The 21,480-nt window shown below is 40.2% G+C and overlaps 1 protein-coding gene across 2 annotated transcripts in view; it reads left to right on the plus strand.

Moving 5' to 3' along the window:
- The first annotated feature begins 20,946 nt into the window (after positions 1-20,946).
- The window catches only part of PPP1R1C (protein phosphatase 1 regulatory inhibitor subunit 1C), a 122,802-nt gene continuing 122,268 nt past the window's right edge, over positions 20,947-21,480 (plus strand). For both annotated transcript variants that reach the window (XM_005905935.1, XM_005905936.2), the window contains exon 1: positions 20,947-21,027. In XM_005905935.1, coding sequence (XP_005905997.1) covers positions 20,947-21,027 — 81 coding nt within the window. The remainder of the gene's footprint in view (positions 21,028-21,480) is intronic.

Below are 21,480 nucleotides of genomic sequence, written 5' to 3' on the forward strand. Positions count from 1 at the left end.
CTGAAGAATGTTTCCCACGCCCCACTCAGGCCTCCTTTCCAGGCAAGGCTCGTGCTTTGGACCTTTTCTAAACATCATTGCTGCTGCTGCTGCTAAGTCGCTTCAGTCGTGTCCGACTCTGTGCGACCCTAGACGGCAGCCCATCAGCCTCCCCCGTCCCTGGGATTCTCCAGGCAAGAACACTGGAGTGGGTTGCCATTTCCTTCTCCAATGCAAGAAAGTGAAAAGTGAAAGTGAAGTCGCTCAGTCGTGTCTGACTCCTAGCGACCCCATGGACTGCAGCCTACCAGGCTCCTCCATCCATGGGATTTTCCAGGCACGAGTACTGGAGTGGGTTGCCATTGCCTTCTCCACTAAACATCATTCCTTGAGCCCAATCATGAGCCAGCAGTGGATGTCTTGCTGGCTGAGGGTCCTGTCAGATGACTGCATTGCTAATCTTTTTGCATTTTGCCAAAATGTAAATCACTGGTAAATGTTTCACAAGATGTTGGCAGGCCAGGATGGCATAGAAAGACCCTGAGCTCACCCCCTCTCACTGATGCACCAAAATCAGTTATATGCAAAACAACCATCAATGGAAAAGACTAGATTTTACCAGAAAATACCTTTTTCAACTAAATACATAAAGAAAAAAATCGGTGAGATGAGTAGATGGGTAAACCCACATATAATCAAATCCCAAATCCCATTACCCCCGACCAGTGCGTAGCCCACAAACTGGAGAATAATTATATCACAGAGTTTCTTCCACCTCACATCAGGTTCCTCAGCCTGGGATCCAGCACTGGGAAGACGAGCCCCCAGAGCATTTGGCCTTGAAGGCCAGCGGGGCTTGACTGCAGGAGCCCCACAAGATTAGGGGAAATAGAGACTTCACTCTTAAAGGGAGAACACAAACTCTCACATGCTTGATGACCCAGGGCAAAAGCAGTAATTTGATAGGTGCCTGGACGAGACCTACCTGCTGGTCTTGGAGAGTCTCTTGGAGAGGGGGAGGGGCAAGACTGTGGCTCACCCTGGGGGACATAAACACCAGACAGTCAGGTGCTGGAACACTCCTAGTAGCTCTTTAATGCCAAGAGCATTCAAAAGTCTGCAGGCACCAGTGCTGAGGTGCCTCAAGCCAAACAACTAACTGGGCTGGGGCACAGCCCCACCATCAGAAGACAGGTTTCCTAAAGACTTCCTCAAGAGCCACAGCTGTCTCTGGACAAGCCCCTAGACATGGCCAAGCCCACCACAGGGTCAAGACCTAGCTCTGCCCACCAGAGGGCAGACAGCAGAAGTAGGACCCTGCAATGTAGGCTAGATCCTTCCCTGAGACCAGCTGGGTCTTGCTCCTGCCTGTAGCAGGCCAATTCAAGCTTCAGGACACCTGGGACCCTGAATCCAACTATACCAGGAAACACACCCCTACCAAAGATACGAACTGAGCTCTGGGATCCACAGGCCCTGCAGTCAGACTCCAGGAACCATCTAACCATCTCTCTCTGCAAGTGTGTGTGTGTGTGTGTGTGTGTGTGTGTGTGTGTGCTCAGTCATATCCAACTGTTTTGTGACTCTATGGACTGTAGCCCACTAGGCCACTCTGTCCATGTAATTTCCCAGGCAAGAATACAGGAGTGGGTTGCCATTTCCTCCTCCAGGGGATCTAGGGGATCCCAACCCAAGGATCGAACCCACATCTGTCGCATCCCTTGCATTGGCAGATGGATTCTTTACCACTGTGCCACCAACTCCAGGATCTGCTTCACCTGCCAGTGGAAGCAGGGGTGGGCAACAGCCCCCGAGTCTTCAGGACCCTGACTCCATGCACCAGTGAGCCAGCACTAGCCCTGGGCCCCCTAGGGCTCTGTAGGCCCACCTCCTGACCAGAACTGCTAAACAGCAACCAACAGCATCCTCACAGGCAGGGCCTGGCGATCAACCAGACTAGACAGGAACCAAGCTTATCAGACTGCCCACATAGCCTGCCACAACAGAAGGACCCATACAGCCCCCTTAGGAGGAATCTCTAGAGCACACAGCTTTGTCAATGAGAGAGGAATGCACTGCTGGGACACATGTGATGCCTCTTATTGAAGGCTTACTTCTCAAGGTCAAGAAACATAACTTACCTACCACATACACAAAAATACAAACAGCATCTAAAACAAAATGAGGCAGCAGAGGAACAGGTTTCAATCAAAGGAACAAGATAAAACCCCAGAAAAAGAACTAAGTGAAGAGGAGATAGGCAATCTACTGAGAAAGAATTTAGAGCAGTGATCGTAAAGATGATCCAAGAACTCAGGATGAGAACGAATGCTTCATGAGTCATGCCTCCTGGATTAGTCTCCGTTTAATTAATAGAAGCCTTTTAGGACCTCGACTCCTGAAACAGACTGTGTGGGTATAATAAGGAAGGCAGTGTTAAGTATTTTGAAGCAGTATGGGGGATAGAAAGCCACATCCATATGATATTGGTTTTCCAATATGGTTGGGATGGCCTTGACATGAGAATCTGTAGGCAAGAGATTTGTTAAGGCTGAACTCACAAAAGAGGCCAGTAGCGGAGTAGGAGAAACTAGATAGGCAGGGGGAAGAAGCTAAGCAGTGGAGCAGTTTTAGTTCAAGTCACAGCTCTAGTCTAATCCTATAGGTAGTTGTGCAGAGAGTTTGTCTTGTCCTGGGGGAAAGGAGATGGGCTTTCACTCTCCCACAGCAGTCAGCCATTAGCCACAGGCTGCCCTGTGCGGGATACAAGCACTTCCAGCTCCATGCAGGTACAGCCGAAGGAGCTCCAGTAACCAAAGGAGAGTCTTCTGAAAATTGCAGCTGTGAGCTGCTAAAGTACAACAGAGAGAACTTGAGGGGGCTCCATAAGAAGACCCAAGGGGATGTGGGTGGAGCACCATCTGTATCCACTGTAATGACATAACCTTGAGAGGGTGCATGGTCTTTGAGGCCAGGTCTTGGCAGGCTTGTAGCCTTCTTCCCAGGGGTAATCACAATACCACATCAAGATATGAAATAACACAAGCACCCCAGAAGTATTCCTTGTACCTCCTCCCAGTCAATAGTTCCTTTAAAAAGATAACTTGTTCTCTGATTATAGTTTTGCTTGCTTTTAGCCTCATTTAAATGAACTGTACAGTATATATTCTTCTGTGTCATGCATTGTTATTGAACTTATTGTGAGATTCATCCATGTTGTATCATCTAAATGTAGTTCATTCTTTTCCATTGCTTTGTTGTTCAGTCACTAAGTCATGTCTGACTCTTTGCAACCCCATGGACTGCAGCACTTCCCTGTCCTTCACTATCTCCCAGAGTTTGCTCAAACTCATGTCCAGTGAGTCAATGATGCCATCCAACCATCTCATCCTCTGTTGTCCCCTTCTCCTGCCCTCAATCTTTCCCAGCATTAGGGTCTTTTCCAATGAGCCAGCTCTTGGCATCAGGTGGCCAAAGTATTGGAGCTTTCATTGCTTTGGAGTATTCCATTATACAGCTGTTTCACAATTTATTTTAGCACTGATGGACAACAAATTCTTTCCAGTTTGGGGCTGTTATAAGTAACGCTGTTAAAAATTTCTTGTCAGTGTATTTTGTGACCCAAATATTTGCGTTTCTGGGATACATGTTGGACAGACACCTGAGAGTAGAGTTGACTGCACAGACTATGCATACATTTAGACATTGCCATGTTTAGTTTCGCAGTGATTATGCCATTTTAGCTCTCATTAGCGTGTAAGGGGCTTCCCAAGTGGTGCAGTGATAAAGTATCCATCCCTCTGCCAATGGAGGAGACGCAAGAGATGCAACTTAGATCCTTAGGTCAGATAGATCCCCTGGAGAAGGAAATGGCAACATGCTCCCGTATTTCGCTTGGAAAATTCAATGGACAGGGGAGCCTGGCAGGTTGCAGTCCATGTGGTCGCAAAGAGTCAGACATGACTGAGCACACACCCAACCGTGTAAGAGAATGTCAGTTGCTCTATATTCTAAAAAATGCTTGGTAGCCTCACTCTAACTTTTAGTGATTCTGGGCATGTAGGTTGTTTTCTAAACTTTCATTACATTGAAAATTCACAATTAAAAATTTTGCAGAAACTCTCCTTGAATCTAGTAACAACATTTTGAGAATTGCTTATATTGCTGAATAACTGCTTTTTTCACACATAAAATAAGTGCTAAATATTATTATTTATTTATTCAACTGATAAACTTGTATTTTTAATTTTTAAGTCATATGTATCTGAATCAAGATTTCTCTTATATTGTTCATTTCTATATCTGTTTGAATTCTGCTCTAGATAGAGCAAATTTAATTCTATCAACTACTGAACACACATCTTTTATAAAAAATATTTTATGTTGGCTGGTATTCAGCCTAGAATTTTCTAGCTCCAATTTAAAATAGATGGACCAAAAAAAAAAGAAAAAAAGAAAATAAAATAGATGCACCTGGTAGAAGTATGTGGAAATACTTTGACATCTGCGTGAATTTAAAGAATTAGAAATGAGTTATTTTAGTGTCAACGGGAAAAAATATAACGTTTTATCAGTGAAGACGCATAAGACTGTAAAAAAACTTACATTTTCCTGTAAGCTGAAACCTGATAGCAAGCAAGAGGGAGGTGACTGTTTGATCCTAGACTATAATTTGAGAAGGTTTCAAGTAATGTGCCCTTCCTCAAATATCAGTGTCACTATGTATCATTTTACTAGTATGACTTTATCTTTTTAAGTGTTTAGAACTTCTGCAGTAGCCAATTAATTGCTCTTAACTTAGGTAATCATGCTATAGAATCAGATGCCATCATAGGTGGCGTCCCAAACCCCCATGTTGTTCAACCACGTGATCTGTATGTAGTTTTTCTCCTTACAGCTGAAGAAAAGATAGTATTTTTTATTAAATGCTGCCTCAAAAAACTGTATATAATTCTATAAAGCATCTTCCCTCAGTCCTTATCAGCTAACACTTCTCTTATCAGTCAACGCCTTATCAGAAATTAGTAGAATCAGCCACAGAGTATATCATTGAGAACAGGTGGTTGAAAGGGGAAAAACCAAGCATAACAGAGGAGAATTGTGTGAAGGGAAAAGAGTGCTGCTCATAAATCATAGAAAAAAGAATAATGAAAGAAAAATTTCCTCATTATTTTAGGATGAGTGTAAACCATATGGTTTCTATCTGTAGGATGCTATGAGATCAGTGGTCTTGGTAAAGCCTATAGATTCCTGGAACCAAATTCACGGAACCAAACAGTGATTAAACAAGAAAAGTATCTTGGCCATCCTGTAGCCATGTTTCCCAAATGGGAGAACTGGAGCTCAGAAAGGGGTCAAGAGCAACCTCAGTACCACACAAAAAATTTCTCTCTCTATCCCCTCACCAGTTTCTTTCCTTTTTTTTTCTTCCCAGTAACAGAATAATCAGAATTCTCTCTTTCATAAGCTTTTGTGTTTTTAGATTTCTGTGCCCTTGTTCATCCAGCCTCCCCACTTACAGACAACTGAGCTCACAATGGGGGATTGCCAAGACCTTAGTGCAGCTGGGGGTCACGTTCCAGTGGGGAGACTTATGTAAGCAGAGAATAATTACTGCAGTGTAGAATCAATACATTCATGAAAAGTATGAACCAAAACATGCTCCAGCTCCCCTTCTGTGCCTACTGGAATTGCAGGCACACGTATACATAGAAATGATAGAAAATATTTTAGTAGATAATGAATCCACTTTACCCTCTAGGTAAAGAAGATGAACTCAGAAATCAGCAATTTTGAAGGAAGTTTTGATGGTAAAGAGCAGGTATGATGATCTTGCTGGAGAAATAAGAAAAGAGAAAGTAGTAATGTAAAGGCTGCTGCTGGAGAAGGAAGGCTTTATATTGCCTTAGCATTTCCTGAAGAGGCTGGGAGAACCATTGTGTGCAGACTGAACAAGTCAAAGACAGGGAGCAGCCCCTGGGAGCAGTAAGAGCAATTAATTAAAGACTTCATTTAGATAACCTGGGCCAGCTTTCTTGCTCTTCACCCCCATCCTCCACCTTCTGTACAAAAGCAGTTGGCAACAGCAGTACTTGCCCCAGGATGAAGCCTGAAAGACTGTTTCATATAAAAAGTGAATCACCTCCCTAGGAGAGTCCTCTGTATGAAGGATAGGACTAGAGATGAAGGAAAGCAGAACCTGAAATAACTTGGAACTTACAAATCCACAGCAAAGAGAGAGAAGGAAGGAAAACCACTGATTTCCATCATCTACAGGATAAATTTGGGGCACGACACTCAAATGGGAGTTCTGACACAGTACTCCCAAGGCGGACAGTGAACCAGGTAACATATTCAGACCCTAAATAAAATTTATTTGTATACCTTTCAAATTTTCCCTGCCCAACCCTCCTGTCGATCATCTAAGGCATCTTCTATTTTCAGAATTTCACTTCAGTTCAGTCACTCAGTCCTGTCCGACTATTTGCAACCCCATGGACCATAGCACGCCAGGCCTCCCTGTCCATCACCAACTTCTGGAGTTTACCCAAACTCATGTCCATTGAATCGGTGATGCCATCCAGCCATCTCATCCTCTGTCTCCCCCTTCTCCTCCCACCTTCAATCTTTCCCAGCATCAGGGTCTTTTCCAATGGGTCAGCTCTTTATATAAGGTGGCCAATGTATTGGAGTTTCAGCTTTAGCATCAGTCCTTCCAGTGAACACTCAGGACTGATCTCTTTTAGGATGGACTGGTTGGATCTCCTTGCAGTCCAAGGGACTCTCAAGATTCTTCTTCAACACCACAGTCCAAAAGCATCAATTCTTTGGTGCTCAGCTTTCTTTATAGTCCAACTCTCACAATCATACATGACCACTGGAAAAACCACAGCCTTGACTAGATGGACCTTTGTTGAATTTAACACAGAATAATAAACTAGGTTCCTATTTGATCTGAAGAAATACATTCCAACAATCCCATTTGATGAAGATACTCAATTATAAATACAAATAGCAATACCCAAACTATAAGTTAATTGAAGAAACTTAATCATGAAAGTGAGTCATTCAAAATATTGAAACCATCCAAAGTTTCTGAGTAGCATGAATAGAAAAATACTACCAACATTCAGACACACCCTAATGTAATCTCAGAATGTCAAACATAAACATAAAATCTTAAGAGTTTCTCAAGAGAAAAAATTAGATAGCCTATGAAAGAGTTCTCTACCAGTTAAAATCAGTAACACTGGATTCAAGTTGACAATGGAGAAAAATTACCACAGTTATGAAAGAAAAGAAATTAACCTGGGTTTATTCACCCAGCCAAACTCATGTGGGACAGCAAAATAAATACTTCATTTTTAGATATGCAAGACTTAGAAAGTTTACTACCTATGACTCATTTCTAAAAAATTTACTGAAGAACATAGTTCAACAATACTGAAGGAATCCAAGATGATGTGAGATATAAGGACAATGGTGGCCAAATAAAGCAGTAAAGTGAAATAACATGTCATAATACAACATAATACAAAGAAAAACCTGAAATAAAATAAAAGATTGTTTTACTATGTCAAGAGTAAAGTCTGGGGAAAGGGATGTGGTAATTGTCTCATTTGTCTAGAGGTAGATATAGACGATGAACATTATTCACCCACCAATTATTAGTATAATTAGCTTTCAATCAGCTCAGTTCAGTCTCTCAGTCGGGTCAGACTCTTTGCGGCTCACTGGACTGCAGCACACCAGGATTCCCTGTCCATCACCAACCCCCGGAGCCTGCTCAAACTCACGTCCATCGCATCGATGATGCCATCCAACCATCTCATCCTCTGTCATCCCCTTCTCCTCCTGCCCTCAATCTTTCCCAGTATCAGGATCTTTTCCAATGAGTCAGTTCCTCTCATCAGGTAGCCAAAGTATTGGAGCTTCAGTTTCAATATCAGTCCTTCCAATGGATATTCAGGGTTGATTTCCTTTAGGATGGACTGGTTGGATCTCCTTGCAGTCCAAGGGACTCTCAAGAGTCTTCTCCAACACCACAGTTCAAAAGCATCAATTCTTCCATGCTCAGCCTCCTTTATGGTCCTACTCTCACATCCACACATGACTACTGGAAAAACCATAGCTTTGACTAGATGGACCTTTGTTGGTAAAGTAAGGTCTCTGCTTTTTAATATGCTGTTTAGGTTGGTCATAGCTTTTCTTCCAAGGAGTAAGTATCCTAATTTCATGGCTGCAGTCACAATCTGCAGTGATTTTGGAGCCCCCCAAAATAAAGTCTGTCACTGTTTCCATTGTTTCCCCATCTATTGGCCATGAAGTGATGGACTCAGATGCCATGATCTTGGTTTTCTGAATGTTTTTAGTAGGATAGAAAATAATGTCTGAATAAAACCTCTGAAAGCCCAGTGGATTCTGAGGAGACATTTCAAAGGAGAGGCCATTTGAACTCAGTCCTAAAGGCATAGGTATTTGTCAAGTAACAAAGGTGGGGCAGAAGGACGTTCTGAGCAAGTGTCCTCATGCACAAAGGATGCAGTGCTGGACAAAGGCTGAGTTACTCAATAAAGAAGAAGAAGTTCAGTGGTGGAGGAGGGGTGTGGCCTGAGATGTGCTTAGAAAATAAGGTTTTAAACTTTCTTCTCTAAAGAGAAGAAAGGTGATGAACTATGCTGACTTTCTTATCATGCTTTCTTAATTGCCTACTCCTAATCACCTCCAATTTAGAAAAGGCCAAGGAAACAGATATCAAATGGACCACATCTGCTGGATCATCGAAAAAGCAAGAGAGTTCCAGAAAAACATCTACTTTTGCTTTATTGACTATGCCAAAGCCTTTGACTGTGTGGATCACAACAAACTGGAAAATTCTAAAGGAGATGGGAATACCCGACCATCTGACCTGCCTCCTGAGAAATCTGCATGCAGGTCAAGAAGCAACAGTTAGAACTGGACATGGAACAACAGACTGGTTCCAAATTGGGAAAGGAGTACATCAAGGCTGTATATTGTCACCCTACTTATTTAATTTATATGCACAGTACATCATGCAATATGCCAGGCTGTAAGCACAAGCTGGAATCAAGATTACCAGGAGAAATACCAATAACCTCAGATACTCAGATGACACCACCCATATGGCAAAAAGCAAAGAACTTAAGAACCTCTTGATGAAAATGAAAGAGGAGAGTGAAAAAGTTGGCTTGAAGTTCAACATTCAGAAAACTAAGATCATGGTATCTGGTCCCATCACTTCATGGCAAATAGATGGGGAAACAATGGAAACAGTGACAGACTTTATTTTTGGGGGCTCCAATATCACTGCAGATGGTGATTGCAGTCATGAAATTAAAAGACGCTTGCTCCTTGGATGAAAAGCTATGACCAACCTAGACAGCATATTAAAAAGCAGAGACATTACTTTGCCAACAAAGGTCTGTCTAGTCCAGGCTATGGTTTTTCCAGTGGTCATGTATGGATGTGAGAGTTGGACTATAAGGAAAGCTGAGCACTGAAGAATTGATGCTTTTAACCTATGGTGTTGGAGAAGACTCTTGAAAGCCCCTTGGACTTCAAAGAGATCCAACCAGTCCATCCTAAAGGAGATCAACCCTGAATATTCACTGGAAGTACTTATGCTAAAGTTGATGTGCCAATACTCTGGCCACGTGATGCAAAGAACTGACTCACTGGAAAAGACCCTGATGCTGGGAAAGATTGAAGGCTGGAGGAGAAGGGGACTGTAGAGGATGAGATGGTAGGATGCATCACCGACGCGATGGACATGAGTTTGAGCAGGCTCCAGGAGTTGGTAATGAACAGGGAATCCTGGCATCCTGCAGTCCATGGGGTCACAAAGGGTTGGACATGACTGAGTGACTAAACTGAACTGAACTGAATCACCTCCGAAATGGGTGCTTCCATTGTGGTACTAGTGGTAAAAAAAAACCTGCCTGCTAATGCAAGAGACATAAGAGATAAAGTTTCTATCCCTTGGTTGGGAAGATCCCATAGAAGAGGGCAGAGCAACCCAGTCCAGTTTTCTTGCCTAGAGAATCCCATGGATAGAGGAATTTGGCTGGCTACAGTCCATAGGATCACACAGAGTCGGATGTGACTTAGTGTGCACACAATCATCCATTTTGCTCCATGACTCATCATTTGAACTGGTAAATAGTGGTCAGCACAAGACAACCTGATGAAATTTCATCTTCTTTCTGAATTAAGAATGATTTATTTTCTTCCAAAATCATTCTGCCTCTCTTACACAAGCTGATTTTCATGTGACTTACATGTGGTGAGTCACATACTTTTACAACTAGGGGGCCAGGGAATCACAGACCAAAAAAAAAAAAAAAAAAAAAGTGTATAATATTTTAAACTCTCAAGGAAAACAGACTATGGGATAGTACTGATGATCCTCATAACAGATTGCTGTGAAATAAATGTGATCAATAGGCAACTCAGACTTACAGACTAGACCAGAGTCATTACAGACCAACATGATCAAGACACCGTGGTATATGCCCTGAGACATTCAATACAGGTTTCATGGTCTTATGAAGAGGTTCGCTTTTACTGGAAGTGACTCATCTTAAGCAGCAAATTATTTTAGTTTTTAATGTTCTGTTATTTACAATTATTTGTGGATATGAATAAGCCTAAGTTGCACACAGAAACTTGGGCAAACACTGTTTCATATACAAAGTGAAACAGTGTATATAGATCATACTCTTTTTCAGAGTCTATTCAGAACCAGAAGATCGCTAATTGCAACAACATGACGCTGAAAGTTGCAATCATCTCATAAAGAATCTATTTTTGCTTAAATGGAAGTTGGAACAACAAAAAATACATATAAATTACTAAATATATAAAAACATTTTACATAGTAAGTATGCTGGTGAGCAGGAGATGAGCAGAAAAAGTAAAGAAGAGTATTTGTTAACTTAACAAATGATGATAAAAAAGGCAAAAGAAGAGTATTTGTCAACTTAACAAATGATGATAAAAAAGGCAAAATCATGAGTGTTAAAGTGCCAACTTTAAGCATATCTTGTGGTATAAGTCAGAAGAAAAGGGATTTTTGGCAAAGCAGATCTTTTTCTGACACTGAGAGCACAGAAAATAATTGGCTTCCTTCTGGAGATGTTCTAATCAAATATATTTCTTGAAAAAGTAAAATTACATTCAATATGAATAGAGTATTCATTCCTATACTATCATAGCCTCACTGACATCTATATTATAGAAAGTTAACAAATCACATGCATACCTCACTCAAAATTATATTCTGTTGTTTTTTAAAAAAAGATTTTGAGAAGCTTGCCAAATCACTGTGAGCACCAGCTTTCTGTTTCTGGGGACTGATGTAGACATTTGCCTCCAGTCTTCCCCGTATTTTGCCTTTTATGCAATCTCCTAAATATCAGCAGTTTACCAAAGGCAGGAAGATTTAGGGATAAGAGATAAAACTTAAGTCAGTCTATTATGCCACCTTGGAGTATGTCTAATACAAGGTTTATACAAGCGTGCATAGAGAGAGTTTTAAGTAAAAAAAGAAAAAAATCTTTTTTTATGTAAAAAAAAGGGAAAAATCTTTTTTTTAGGTAAGAAAAAAATCTTTTTTATAGGTTAAAAAAATTTTTTTAAAAAGGGAACCAACATCTAGAGTTGATTTATATGGTAATGTATGTCACTGTTTCCCAAGAAATCCAAGAGACAGCTGCCTAATATTAATTAAAGTAAGATACATAATATTTCACTTGATACAACTCAGTGGTACACAGGTTTCCCCCACTACCTGAAAGATCGCTTTGATACCACTTTGCTTTTCTTCAAGACCTACATTAGTATCTGTTTTTGACAACTGAAATAAATCAAAGAGGATCTTTCACTTTTACAAAAGTAGATGAAAAGTAAAAACAGAGTTCAGCCTTCATTTTGCAGGGTAACATCACAGAAACAGCACACACCCTGAGCAGAGAAAATGATACCAAGCTCCTTCCACAGAACTACACTCAGCATCTCGGCATCAAGCCTCTATAGCTTTGAACTGTGTTTGAGCATCTGTGCTTTATCTTGATTTGTTTTGTGAAACCCTTAGCAAAATATGTCCCAAGATGTCAGAAAAACCTAAGAGAGTTTGTAGGGACGTTATGCTTAGCATAAAACTGGATGTAACAAGCATTTCAATCGTAGTGAATGATATAATGTTTTCATGTGTTTCTTGGTAAGATTTAGTAGGTTAGCTGGGTGGGTCAGGGAATGCTTAAAAACATTCTTATATAAGTTGATGGTAATTGCTTCTTTAGGTCATTTCAGCTTACAAAGTCTTTCATAGGAACACTCTACTTTCCAATAACGGGGAAAGCAAGTATACATTTCAAATTGGATTCCATCAAGAACATTTGCAGGTCCAAGTAAGTTGAGCAGAAGATGCTTTTAAAACATTTCTCAAAACAACCAAACATTAAATGAAAAATCTTATCTGCTTTTTTTTTACAGTATTACAGAACTTAAAGTTCTATTTTGTTACAAATTGTAATTGGAAAAGACTGGTCATACTCCTTGCATAAAGATTTGCTGTTCACTCTAAGATAGGATTTTTCCAGAATTAAGATAAACCTTAAGCATCTCAATCACAACCTTACACAGTGGGGCCCTTCCTGGAACTTTTCTGGGGAACTCACATTTTCTCTTTGTGCCCCCAGGTTGTTTAGATACTATTTAAGACAGACCAAGCATGAAGGCAATGGCACCCCACTCCAGTACTCTTGCCTGGAAAATCCCATGGATGGAGGAGCCTGGTAGGCTGCAGTCCATGGGGTCGCTAGAGTCGGACACGACTGAGCGACTTCACTTTCACTTTTCACTTTCATGCATTGGAGAAGGAAATGGCAACCCACTCCAGTGTTCTTGCCTGGAGAATCCCAGGGACAGGGGAGCCTGGTGGGCTGCCGTCTATGGGGTTGCACAGTCGGACACGACTGAAGCAACTTAGCAGCAGCAGCAGCAAGCATGAAGGAGTGAGGGGGAGACAGACCAAAGCACCAGCAGAAGGTCAATGTTAGGTTGGTAGAAGCCCCTAATCTGAGAACCATGAATTAGAGTTCTCACTGTTCCCCAGGGGTCAGAATTAGGGTGAAGCTGGCTGGGATTTACCTAATAATCATCCACCAGCCATGCCTGAGTACCCTTTAAAAGGTTATACGTGTTTTAAAGTAAAGTGCTTCATCATTATCATGAGTGTAGCCCTTTCTTGTCTTCTTTAATCATTTAAAACAGTCTCTCCATAAAGATAGTACACAAAATGCTTTCCTTGATATCTGTATTATGGATGGAAGGGTTTAGAAGTCTACTGAAAAAAATTTTTGACTATCACATCGTGTCTGACATCAGTTATATGAGGTCACAAGGAACCAGCCTTAGATGATTCACAATACCCTGCTTTGAAAAATTAATCTAAAAAAAAGGAAGTTGATTGCTCTCTATCTAGCATTTAATGATAGATTTAAAAAAAAACTAAACTACAGATGGCGTATTAGCTGGAGAGTATTTGTTGCCTATTTTGTTTTCTTCAAAATGTGTTGCCTATTCAAGTTTCTTTTTTGAAAAATGTCTAAAAAAGTAAGACTGGGAGGGACTTGGTAAGAACTTGTTCCTTCAAGTATTATCTAACTGAGAAGTATCACTACAACCTACTTTGCACTTCGCCTGATCATATTTTGTAGAACTTAATATCATTTATATTTCAAACCTTTCTTCGGATTAAAAGATTTTGAGATTCCTTAGAGTTTAAGAAGCTTAATTTTCTGCCCTGTTAATTCCCTCTCTTTCGCTCACCTTTCTTTCTTTCATGCTATTTTAATTATGTAAAAGTAAAGATGTATTCTATTTGTCATCCAAGCTTAGAGAATCGATAAGTCAACCAAAAAAAAAAAATAGAAATAATAAAAAGATAGAATAAAAAAATAGAAAGAATTCTTTGTTTTTCAAAGAAATTCCAAGAGAACAGATTTTCCTGATTTTTTTCCAATTATTATTGTAGCATGTATGCATTATATTACATATATCAGCAAATATATTGAAAAAATCTTTGTGTATCTGTAATCTTTCCTGTAATAGGTAAATATGAATGTTACACAGTGGTTTTTTGGCATTTAATTTAGCATTCTTATGAAAATAATGATCTCATTCAAAGAAAACTGTCTTTAATTAAAAGATAAAGCATGTTTTTTTTTTTAAAAAAAAAAGCTATTTCATTTCAATTTCTCTGACTTAAGGGAGTGAAAACAATATTTTTACGTGTGAAAATTAAGACCATTTAAAAATATTACTTAGAAATTATATTGTTATTCTGGAAGATACATTTTGTTTTAATAAACTGAATACCTGCCTATTGCATAAAATAGAAAAATACAAAGATTGAAGATGTGACATATCTCCCAGAGAATATTCCTAGCAACATCTCAGGACATATTCTTTCAAACATTTTTCTCACATTACACACAAAAATATAAGTGTTGACCAGAGTGCTTCCATGTACCCTCCCTGTGGCTCTGGTTTCTTCACAGGGTGGTGGCCCATGTCTACTGGAGGCATGCCCAGATGGAGGCGCGAGACAGTACAACCTCTTGTGGTCTAGACGCTGCAGTCATGTATCATCATGTCCTCTGTATTCTAGTGGCTACAGACTCTAGACAGTAAGAAATAATGATTTTTGTTGTAAGACACCCAATCCCTGGTATTTGTTGTAGCAATCTGAATGGACTAAGACAAGTGACAATTTAAAAAAATGACTGTTTGTAATCATTAGATAAAAGCATTAAAACAGCTATAAAAACTGTGTATCTATGGAATTATCAGCCAATTAAGATGGTAAAGAAATATCAGTAGCTTCAGATGACATCTTTCTAGATCAGAGAGTACAATAATTGTTGTTTTCATGAATGCCACAAAGGAAAAAGAACAACTTATGATTAATATATACTCCTTTAAAAAGGCATAAAAATATGGAATATATTTTTAAGTGTCCATTAAAATACTCAAATAAAAACAAGGTATAGTGCAAAGGAGTAAGTCAAAGCTGTATATCGTCTCCCTGCTTATTTAACTTATATGCAGGGTACATCATGCGAAATGCTAGGCTGGATGAAGCACAAGGTGGAATCAAGATTGCAGGGAGAAATATCAATAACCTCAGATATGCAGATGACATCACCCTTATGGCAGGAAGCAAATAGGAACTAAAGAGCCTCTTGATGAAAGTGAAAGAGCAAAGAGAAAAGGTTGGCTTAAAACTCAACATTCAGAAAACTAAGATCATGACATTTGGTCCCATCATTTCACGGCAAATAGATGGGGAGACAGTGGAAACGGTGGCAGACTTTATTTTCTTGGGCTCCAAAATCACTGCGGATGGTCACTGCAGCCATGAAATTAAAAGATACTTGTTCCTTGGAAGAAAAGCTGTGACCAACTTAGATAGTGTATTAAAAAGCAGTGACAATACTTTGCTGACAAAGATCCGCATAGTCAAAGCTATGGTTTTTCCAGTAGTCATGTTATGAACATGAGAGTTGAACCATAAAGAAAGCTGAGCACTGAAGAATTGATGCTTTTGAACAGTGGTGTTAGAGAAGACTCTTGAGAGTCCCTTGGACTGCAAGGAGATCAAACCAGTCAATCCTAAAGGAAATCAGGCCTGAAGCTGAAGCTGAAGCTCCCATACTTTGGTCACCTGATGGGAAGAACTGACTCATTGGAAAGGCCCTGATGCTGGGAAAGACTGAACGCAAGAGGAGAAGAGCCCAATAGAGGATGAGATGGTTGGATGGCATCATCGACTTGATGGACATGAGTTTGAGCAAGCTCCAGTAGTTGGCGATGGACAGGGAAGTCTGGGGTGCTGCAGTCCATGGGGTCACAAAGAGTTGGACATGACTGAGTGACTGAACTGGACTGAATAGTGCTTAAAAGAATGAGCTACAGACTAGGGCAAATTCAAGTATACTGCAACACCTTGTTTCCTGACAACATGACAGACGAAGCCTAAGTAGAGTTATTTAGAAGCTAGATTCCCAACATCTTGTTGGTGGGGATTTATATTATATTCTGTTTATATTAAGAATATAATAAGACAAGATAGAAAAGGATTAGGTGTTGAGGACGGGAGTCCAAAGGAACACAAAGGAAAGTCTTGGAGAGTAACATAAAACTATATATAATTAAATACCACAAGAGGAAAAAAGGGAATGATTTCTCTTGTTTGGAGAATTTGAAGGTGACTTTTTAAGGAAGTAAAATTAGAGGATGAACCAATTTGGATAAGTGGAAAGCTTCCTAGGAAGGAAGAGGAGGCCAGAGAAAGGCTGGCTATGGGGTAAAGTGTAACTAAATGGGGGTCTTGAGGAGCTGTGAAAAATAAAGTCAGACAGATATTACAGAGTAAAATTAGGAAGGCCTAATGGTCTGTTGGCCTGATGTTTTGCCTTCTCTAATCATAGAATCTCTTATCTTGAAGAGAGACTATAGGTATTGCTTATTCTAGAAGCTTTTTAAATCTTTAATGATAGCAGCCATTACTTGAAGGAAAAGAAAAACTAACTGCCTTCTTTCAAGTCAGCTTGGTGACATAATATCAAACTCTAAATTCTCCATAATGCCACCCCACTCCAGTACTCTTGCCTGGAAAATCCCATGGATGGAGGAACCTGGTGGGCTGCAGTCCATGGGGTCGCTAAGAGTCAGATACAACTGAGAGACTTCACTTTCACTTTTCACTTTCATGCATTGGAGAAGGAAATGGCAACCCACTCCAGTGTTCTTGCCTGGAGAATCCCAGGGACGGCAGAGCCTGGTGGGCTGCCGTCTATGGGGTCGCACAGAGTTGGACACGACTGAAGCGACTTAGCAGCAGCAGCATGTTGATTTATAATTTGAAATGTAAGATCATGATTACTTGTACCCTTTAATCATACTACTTTCTTTCCTTTTATCCATATGCCATGTCACCTTATGGTCTTTTACCACTGGACTCTTGTGGTTGGAACATCTAACCCCTGTAGCGATTCTGGTGCCTACTCTGGACTTCTCTGCATGCATGCTAAGTTGCTTCTTTGCGACTCTATGGACTGTAGCCCACTAGGCTCCTCTGTCCATGAGATTTCCCAGGCAAGAATACTGGAGTAGGTTGCCATTTCCTCCTCCAGGGGATCTTCAGACCCAAGGATCAAACCTTATATCTCTTATGTCTCCTGCATTGGCAGATGGGTTCTTTATAAGCCCTTATATGAAAGTAGCCATTGTGATTAAAGCCCAGGCTTGATGCAGAATTGTCTGCATTTGAATGCTCTCTCTGCCACATATTAGCTGGATGACACTGGGCAAATTACCTAAACTCTTTGATCCTCGGTTTCTTCATTTCAAATTAGAGATGGCAAAAGTACCTAGCTCAAAGAGTTGTTATGAATAAGTTAATAATATTCAATAAGTTAATACAGACAAAGCACTTAGAATTGTGCCTGGCACATAGTAAGCATCACTATTACTATTATCTGTAACAGGAAGAAAAAAATGTTCACCGAATATTTACCATAACTATTTAAATTTAAATTAAAAAAGTCGGACTCTTTGTGACCCCATGGAGTGTACAGTCTATGGAATTCTCTAGGCCAGAATACTGGAGTGGGTAGGCTTTCCTTTCTCCAGGGGATCTTCCCAACCCAGGGACTGAACCCAAGTCTCCCACATTGCAGGCGGATTCCTTACCAGCTGAGCCAGCAGGGAACTATACTCCCCATATAAACATATTAAACTTTTTAGATTATTTCAAATTTAAGTTGCATTTTAAGTGGTTCTTGGAATAATAATTTAGCTTTAAAAGGACTTCAAACACCTTTAACACAATGTCTCCTTTAATGCCACAGCAAAAAGCCTGGCATGGAGTAGGTTGCAGTATCTTCTCAACAAACACTTGCTGTGTGAATGAGCGGCTCTGAAAATGCCAAACAGTTAAAAGACAGACCAGCAGTTATTGTACTAAGTAGAGATATTGTGAGTGCTTTGGGAACACAGAAGAGGTGGCTCTAAAGGCAATGTGGGTGGGAGGAGGTCTATGAAAGCTACCTAGAAGCAGTAACACTCAGCTGAGGCCTGAAGTATGCACGGGAGTTGGCCTGATGAAGAAGCAGCTTAAAGGGCCTGCTGCTGCTACTGCTGCTAAGTCGCTTCAGTTGTGTCTGACTCTGTGCGACCCCATAGGTGGCAGCCCACCAGGTTCCGCCTTGCCTGGGATTCTCCAGGCAAGAACACTGGAGTGGGTGGCCATTTCCTTCTCCAATGCATGAAAGTGAAAAGTGCAAGTGAAGTCGCTCAGTCGTGTCCGACTCTTAGCCACCCCATGGACTGCAGCCTACCAGGCTCCTCCATCCATGGGATTTTCCAGGCAAGAGTACTGGAGTGGGGTGCCATTGCCTTCTCCCTAAAGGGTCTAGACAGTCAATACTATTTACGGTATTATTTCTGGCCAAACTATTCAAAACAGAGAATTAGTTATTGAGGATTGTTCAGTGATGTTTATGCTGTAATGCACATGCGGTATTTCACTTGACCACCTATTGTTCTAACTGATATCAAATTATTCTAAATAGGTAGAGATACATTGTAATCCAGATTAAAATTGTAAAATTTGAAAAATTGTAAAATTTGAAAGATCTAGCTATTTTACTCAGTGGTTATGGTGTGCTGGCCTTGTAATGAGCTTTTGCAAATAACTCATTTTAAATAAACTCATTTAATCCATCTAAACTTCACTAAAAGGAAGTTCTCTTACTGCTCCACCTTGATAAACCAAGTAGTAGAAACAGGATTTGAACTCAAGGCTACCAAGTGCATCCTCTTAATTATTACACTAAATGAAGTTTTGGATTAACTACTCACTAGAAATTGTCCTATTTTCCTTACACGTAATTTGAAGAAATACATAGGCGAAATAACTCCTTTAATGATATCAATTCATATTTTCATTTGTAAACTGTTACACAAAATGTAATTTATAAGTTTCTTCTTGAAACTATAAAGATGAACCCATCACAAGATTTCTTGCTTGTCAGCAGTGTTCTCCACCTGGAAGTGCTTACACATCCACATTTTCGTTTGCTTTTTTCCCCTAGAGGGTATAGAAAACTACTTGAGTAACATGTATATCACTTTCTATAATCTTTCCACAGAACGCTGCATACTTAAATCATTAAAATGGATTCTGGGTATGGACTCAAATTTTTTTTAAAAAAGAGAAAAAACTTCATTTGTAAATATCTGGAATAATAACAAATGTCTAAATGGTGATGGACAGGGAGCCCTGGCGTGCTGTGATTCATGGGGTCATGAAGAGTCGGACACGACTGAGTGACTGAACTGAACTGAACTGAGATGTGAAAGTGAAACTGAAGTCGCTCAGTCGTGTCCGACTGATTCTTCACGACCCCGTGGACTGTAGCCTATCAGGGTCCTCCGTCCATGGGATTTTCCAGGCAAGAGTGCTGGAGTGGATTGCCATTTCAAGTCCAAAACATATTGAAAAATCTGTGTTAAAAAATCTAGCATTCATCAAACACTATCTTTCAATAAGGAAATAGAGAACTCAAGTTCTTTCTTCTGTTAAAGCAGCGTCATTTTCAGGCTTCCTTTGCAAAAGGAGTTGAATGCATGAGACCATCTGGCTATGCTATTGTTTCCCCTTATATATTAACAGATGTGAAGAGCAGGCCATTTGACCCCTCTACCTTCACCACTAGCTAATATGACCGTAATCCTGATCATATGACTGTATCATTCTGAAGATTTCCCCCTTTACACTTTTCTCTCCTAAGACGTTTTGTTTGCATATATCCCCATTATTAACAATGAATCACAGTATTGGATCCCATCAGGTTTCCACTGATGTCTAGTCACTTCTGTATTCTTCCAAATCAGAGGCTATAACTGGCGCCATCAGGAAATAGAGGTCATTGCAGCAGCAGTGACTTTCAAGCAATTTGCTAAATTTAGCAGTCTAATACTTTTCACTCTAATGAAAATTGTGGACTATAATTATAGAATGCTGGAACAGAACAGGAGCTTAAAGGTCATCAAGTCTAAACCCCTTGTTTTTCTGAGGAAGGTGTAGGGGCCAAGACATTGCCTCTGATTTGCTTGAGGCCACAGAACTTGTTGGTAGTAGAAATGGAACTTGAACTGAGATTTGCTCAGCCAGGAGGGTAATGTTCTCACTACACAACAGATGCTCTGTCTCTCGTGATCAGTCTTACCTAAGGAGATCTCACAGCATAAATACAGCTGATATTATTGGTTGTGGCTTACCCTCCATGGCCATTCATCAGTTTGGTAGCTGGATCTGAAATAACTAAGGTGTCTGACTGATAAGGTACTCCGAGAGAAATGAAGTGACTCTATATCCAAACCCTGCCCCCAACTCTAAAAACTTCCTGCTTTATGTTCATCAATAATGAATGGCCCATCCCTGCAATACTCAGAGGGAGCTTACAATGCACTTTTGAGCAGCCGCTTAGTAATGTACAGTGGATAGAGCCTTTCTTTCAAATCCCAGGGCAGCAGGTCCTTCAAGGCTAGCATTGCATTTTCAATTAGCTGCTGAGTGAATGCTTGGCATGTGTATATTAGTGAAGAGCCACACAATTAGCTTGTTCCTTTCTGTATTGTGCTGAGAGGATCTAAGGGATTGGTGGGGAACAGGCAAGCCATGCATCACTGTGGATGTTGAAGAAGAGAGTTATTCAGACCTTGGCATCTTCACTTGCTCGCTCTGGAATTACAGCTATTTATTACAAAGCACTCTGTGTGGCTGGGTGGAGTGCGCCTGAGGAAACACATCCCAGACACCACCTGGGGTTCATCTTCCTGAGTCCTTCACATCTCTGACTAATTCTCATCATTATTATGGAGCCAAACAGTCCCAAAAAGATACAATTTGCTGTGCCTTTATTCCAGAGTCAGATTGCACCTGAAGCAGCTGAGCAGGTAAGTGGAACTGGGTGGGGATCAGTTCCTATACATAAGTAATACAGACATTCATTCTTGTTATTAATTAAAAGCTTCTCTACCTCTTGAATTTGCCTAACTTTGTGACTTTCCAGAATATGTGAATGAGAAATAAGTTTGCTTTCATATGCACTTGTATTTGAGTTTCACTGAAGGAACTATTGGCTAAATGCAGTATTTCATGTGATACAAAATTAGCACCCCTTAAGGAAAAATGATCACATTACCAATATAGATTTGGATCCAAAAATCTGTTTGCTTTTGTTTATTGAAATAACAGCTTCAATATTTAGAGAAACTTATACTATTTTTCAGAATTAGAAGGCTTTTATTTTTTTATTTATACAAATCAAAATATTCACCTAACAATGAAAGCATTAAATCTCAGTAATTTCAGATCATGGGCTTAATATTTTTTGTTTTCATTGTGTA

Source organism: Bos mutus, chromosome 2 (genome assembly GCF_027580195.1).
Source record: "Bos mutus isolate GX-2022 chromosome 2, NWIPB_WYAK_1.1, whole genome shotgun sequence".
Classification (NCBI taxonomy): Eukaryota; Metazoa; Chordata; class Mammalia; order Artiodactyla; family Bovidae; genus Bos; species Bos mutus.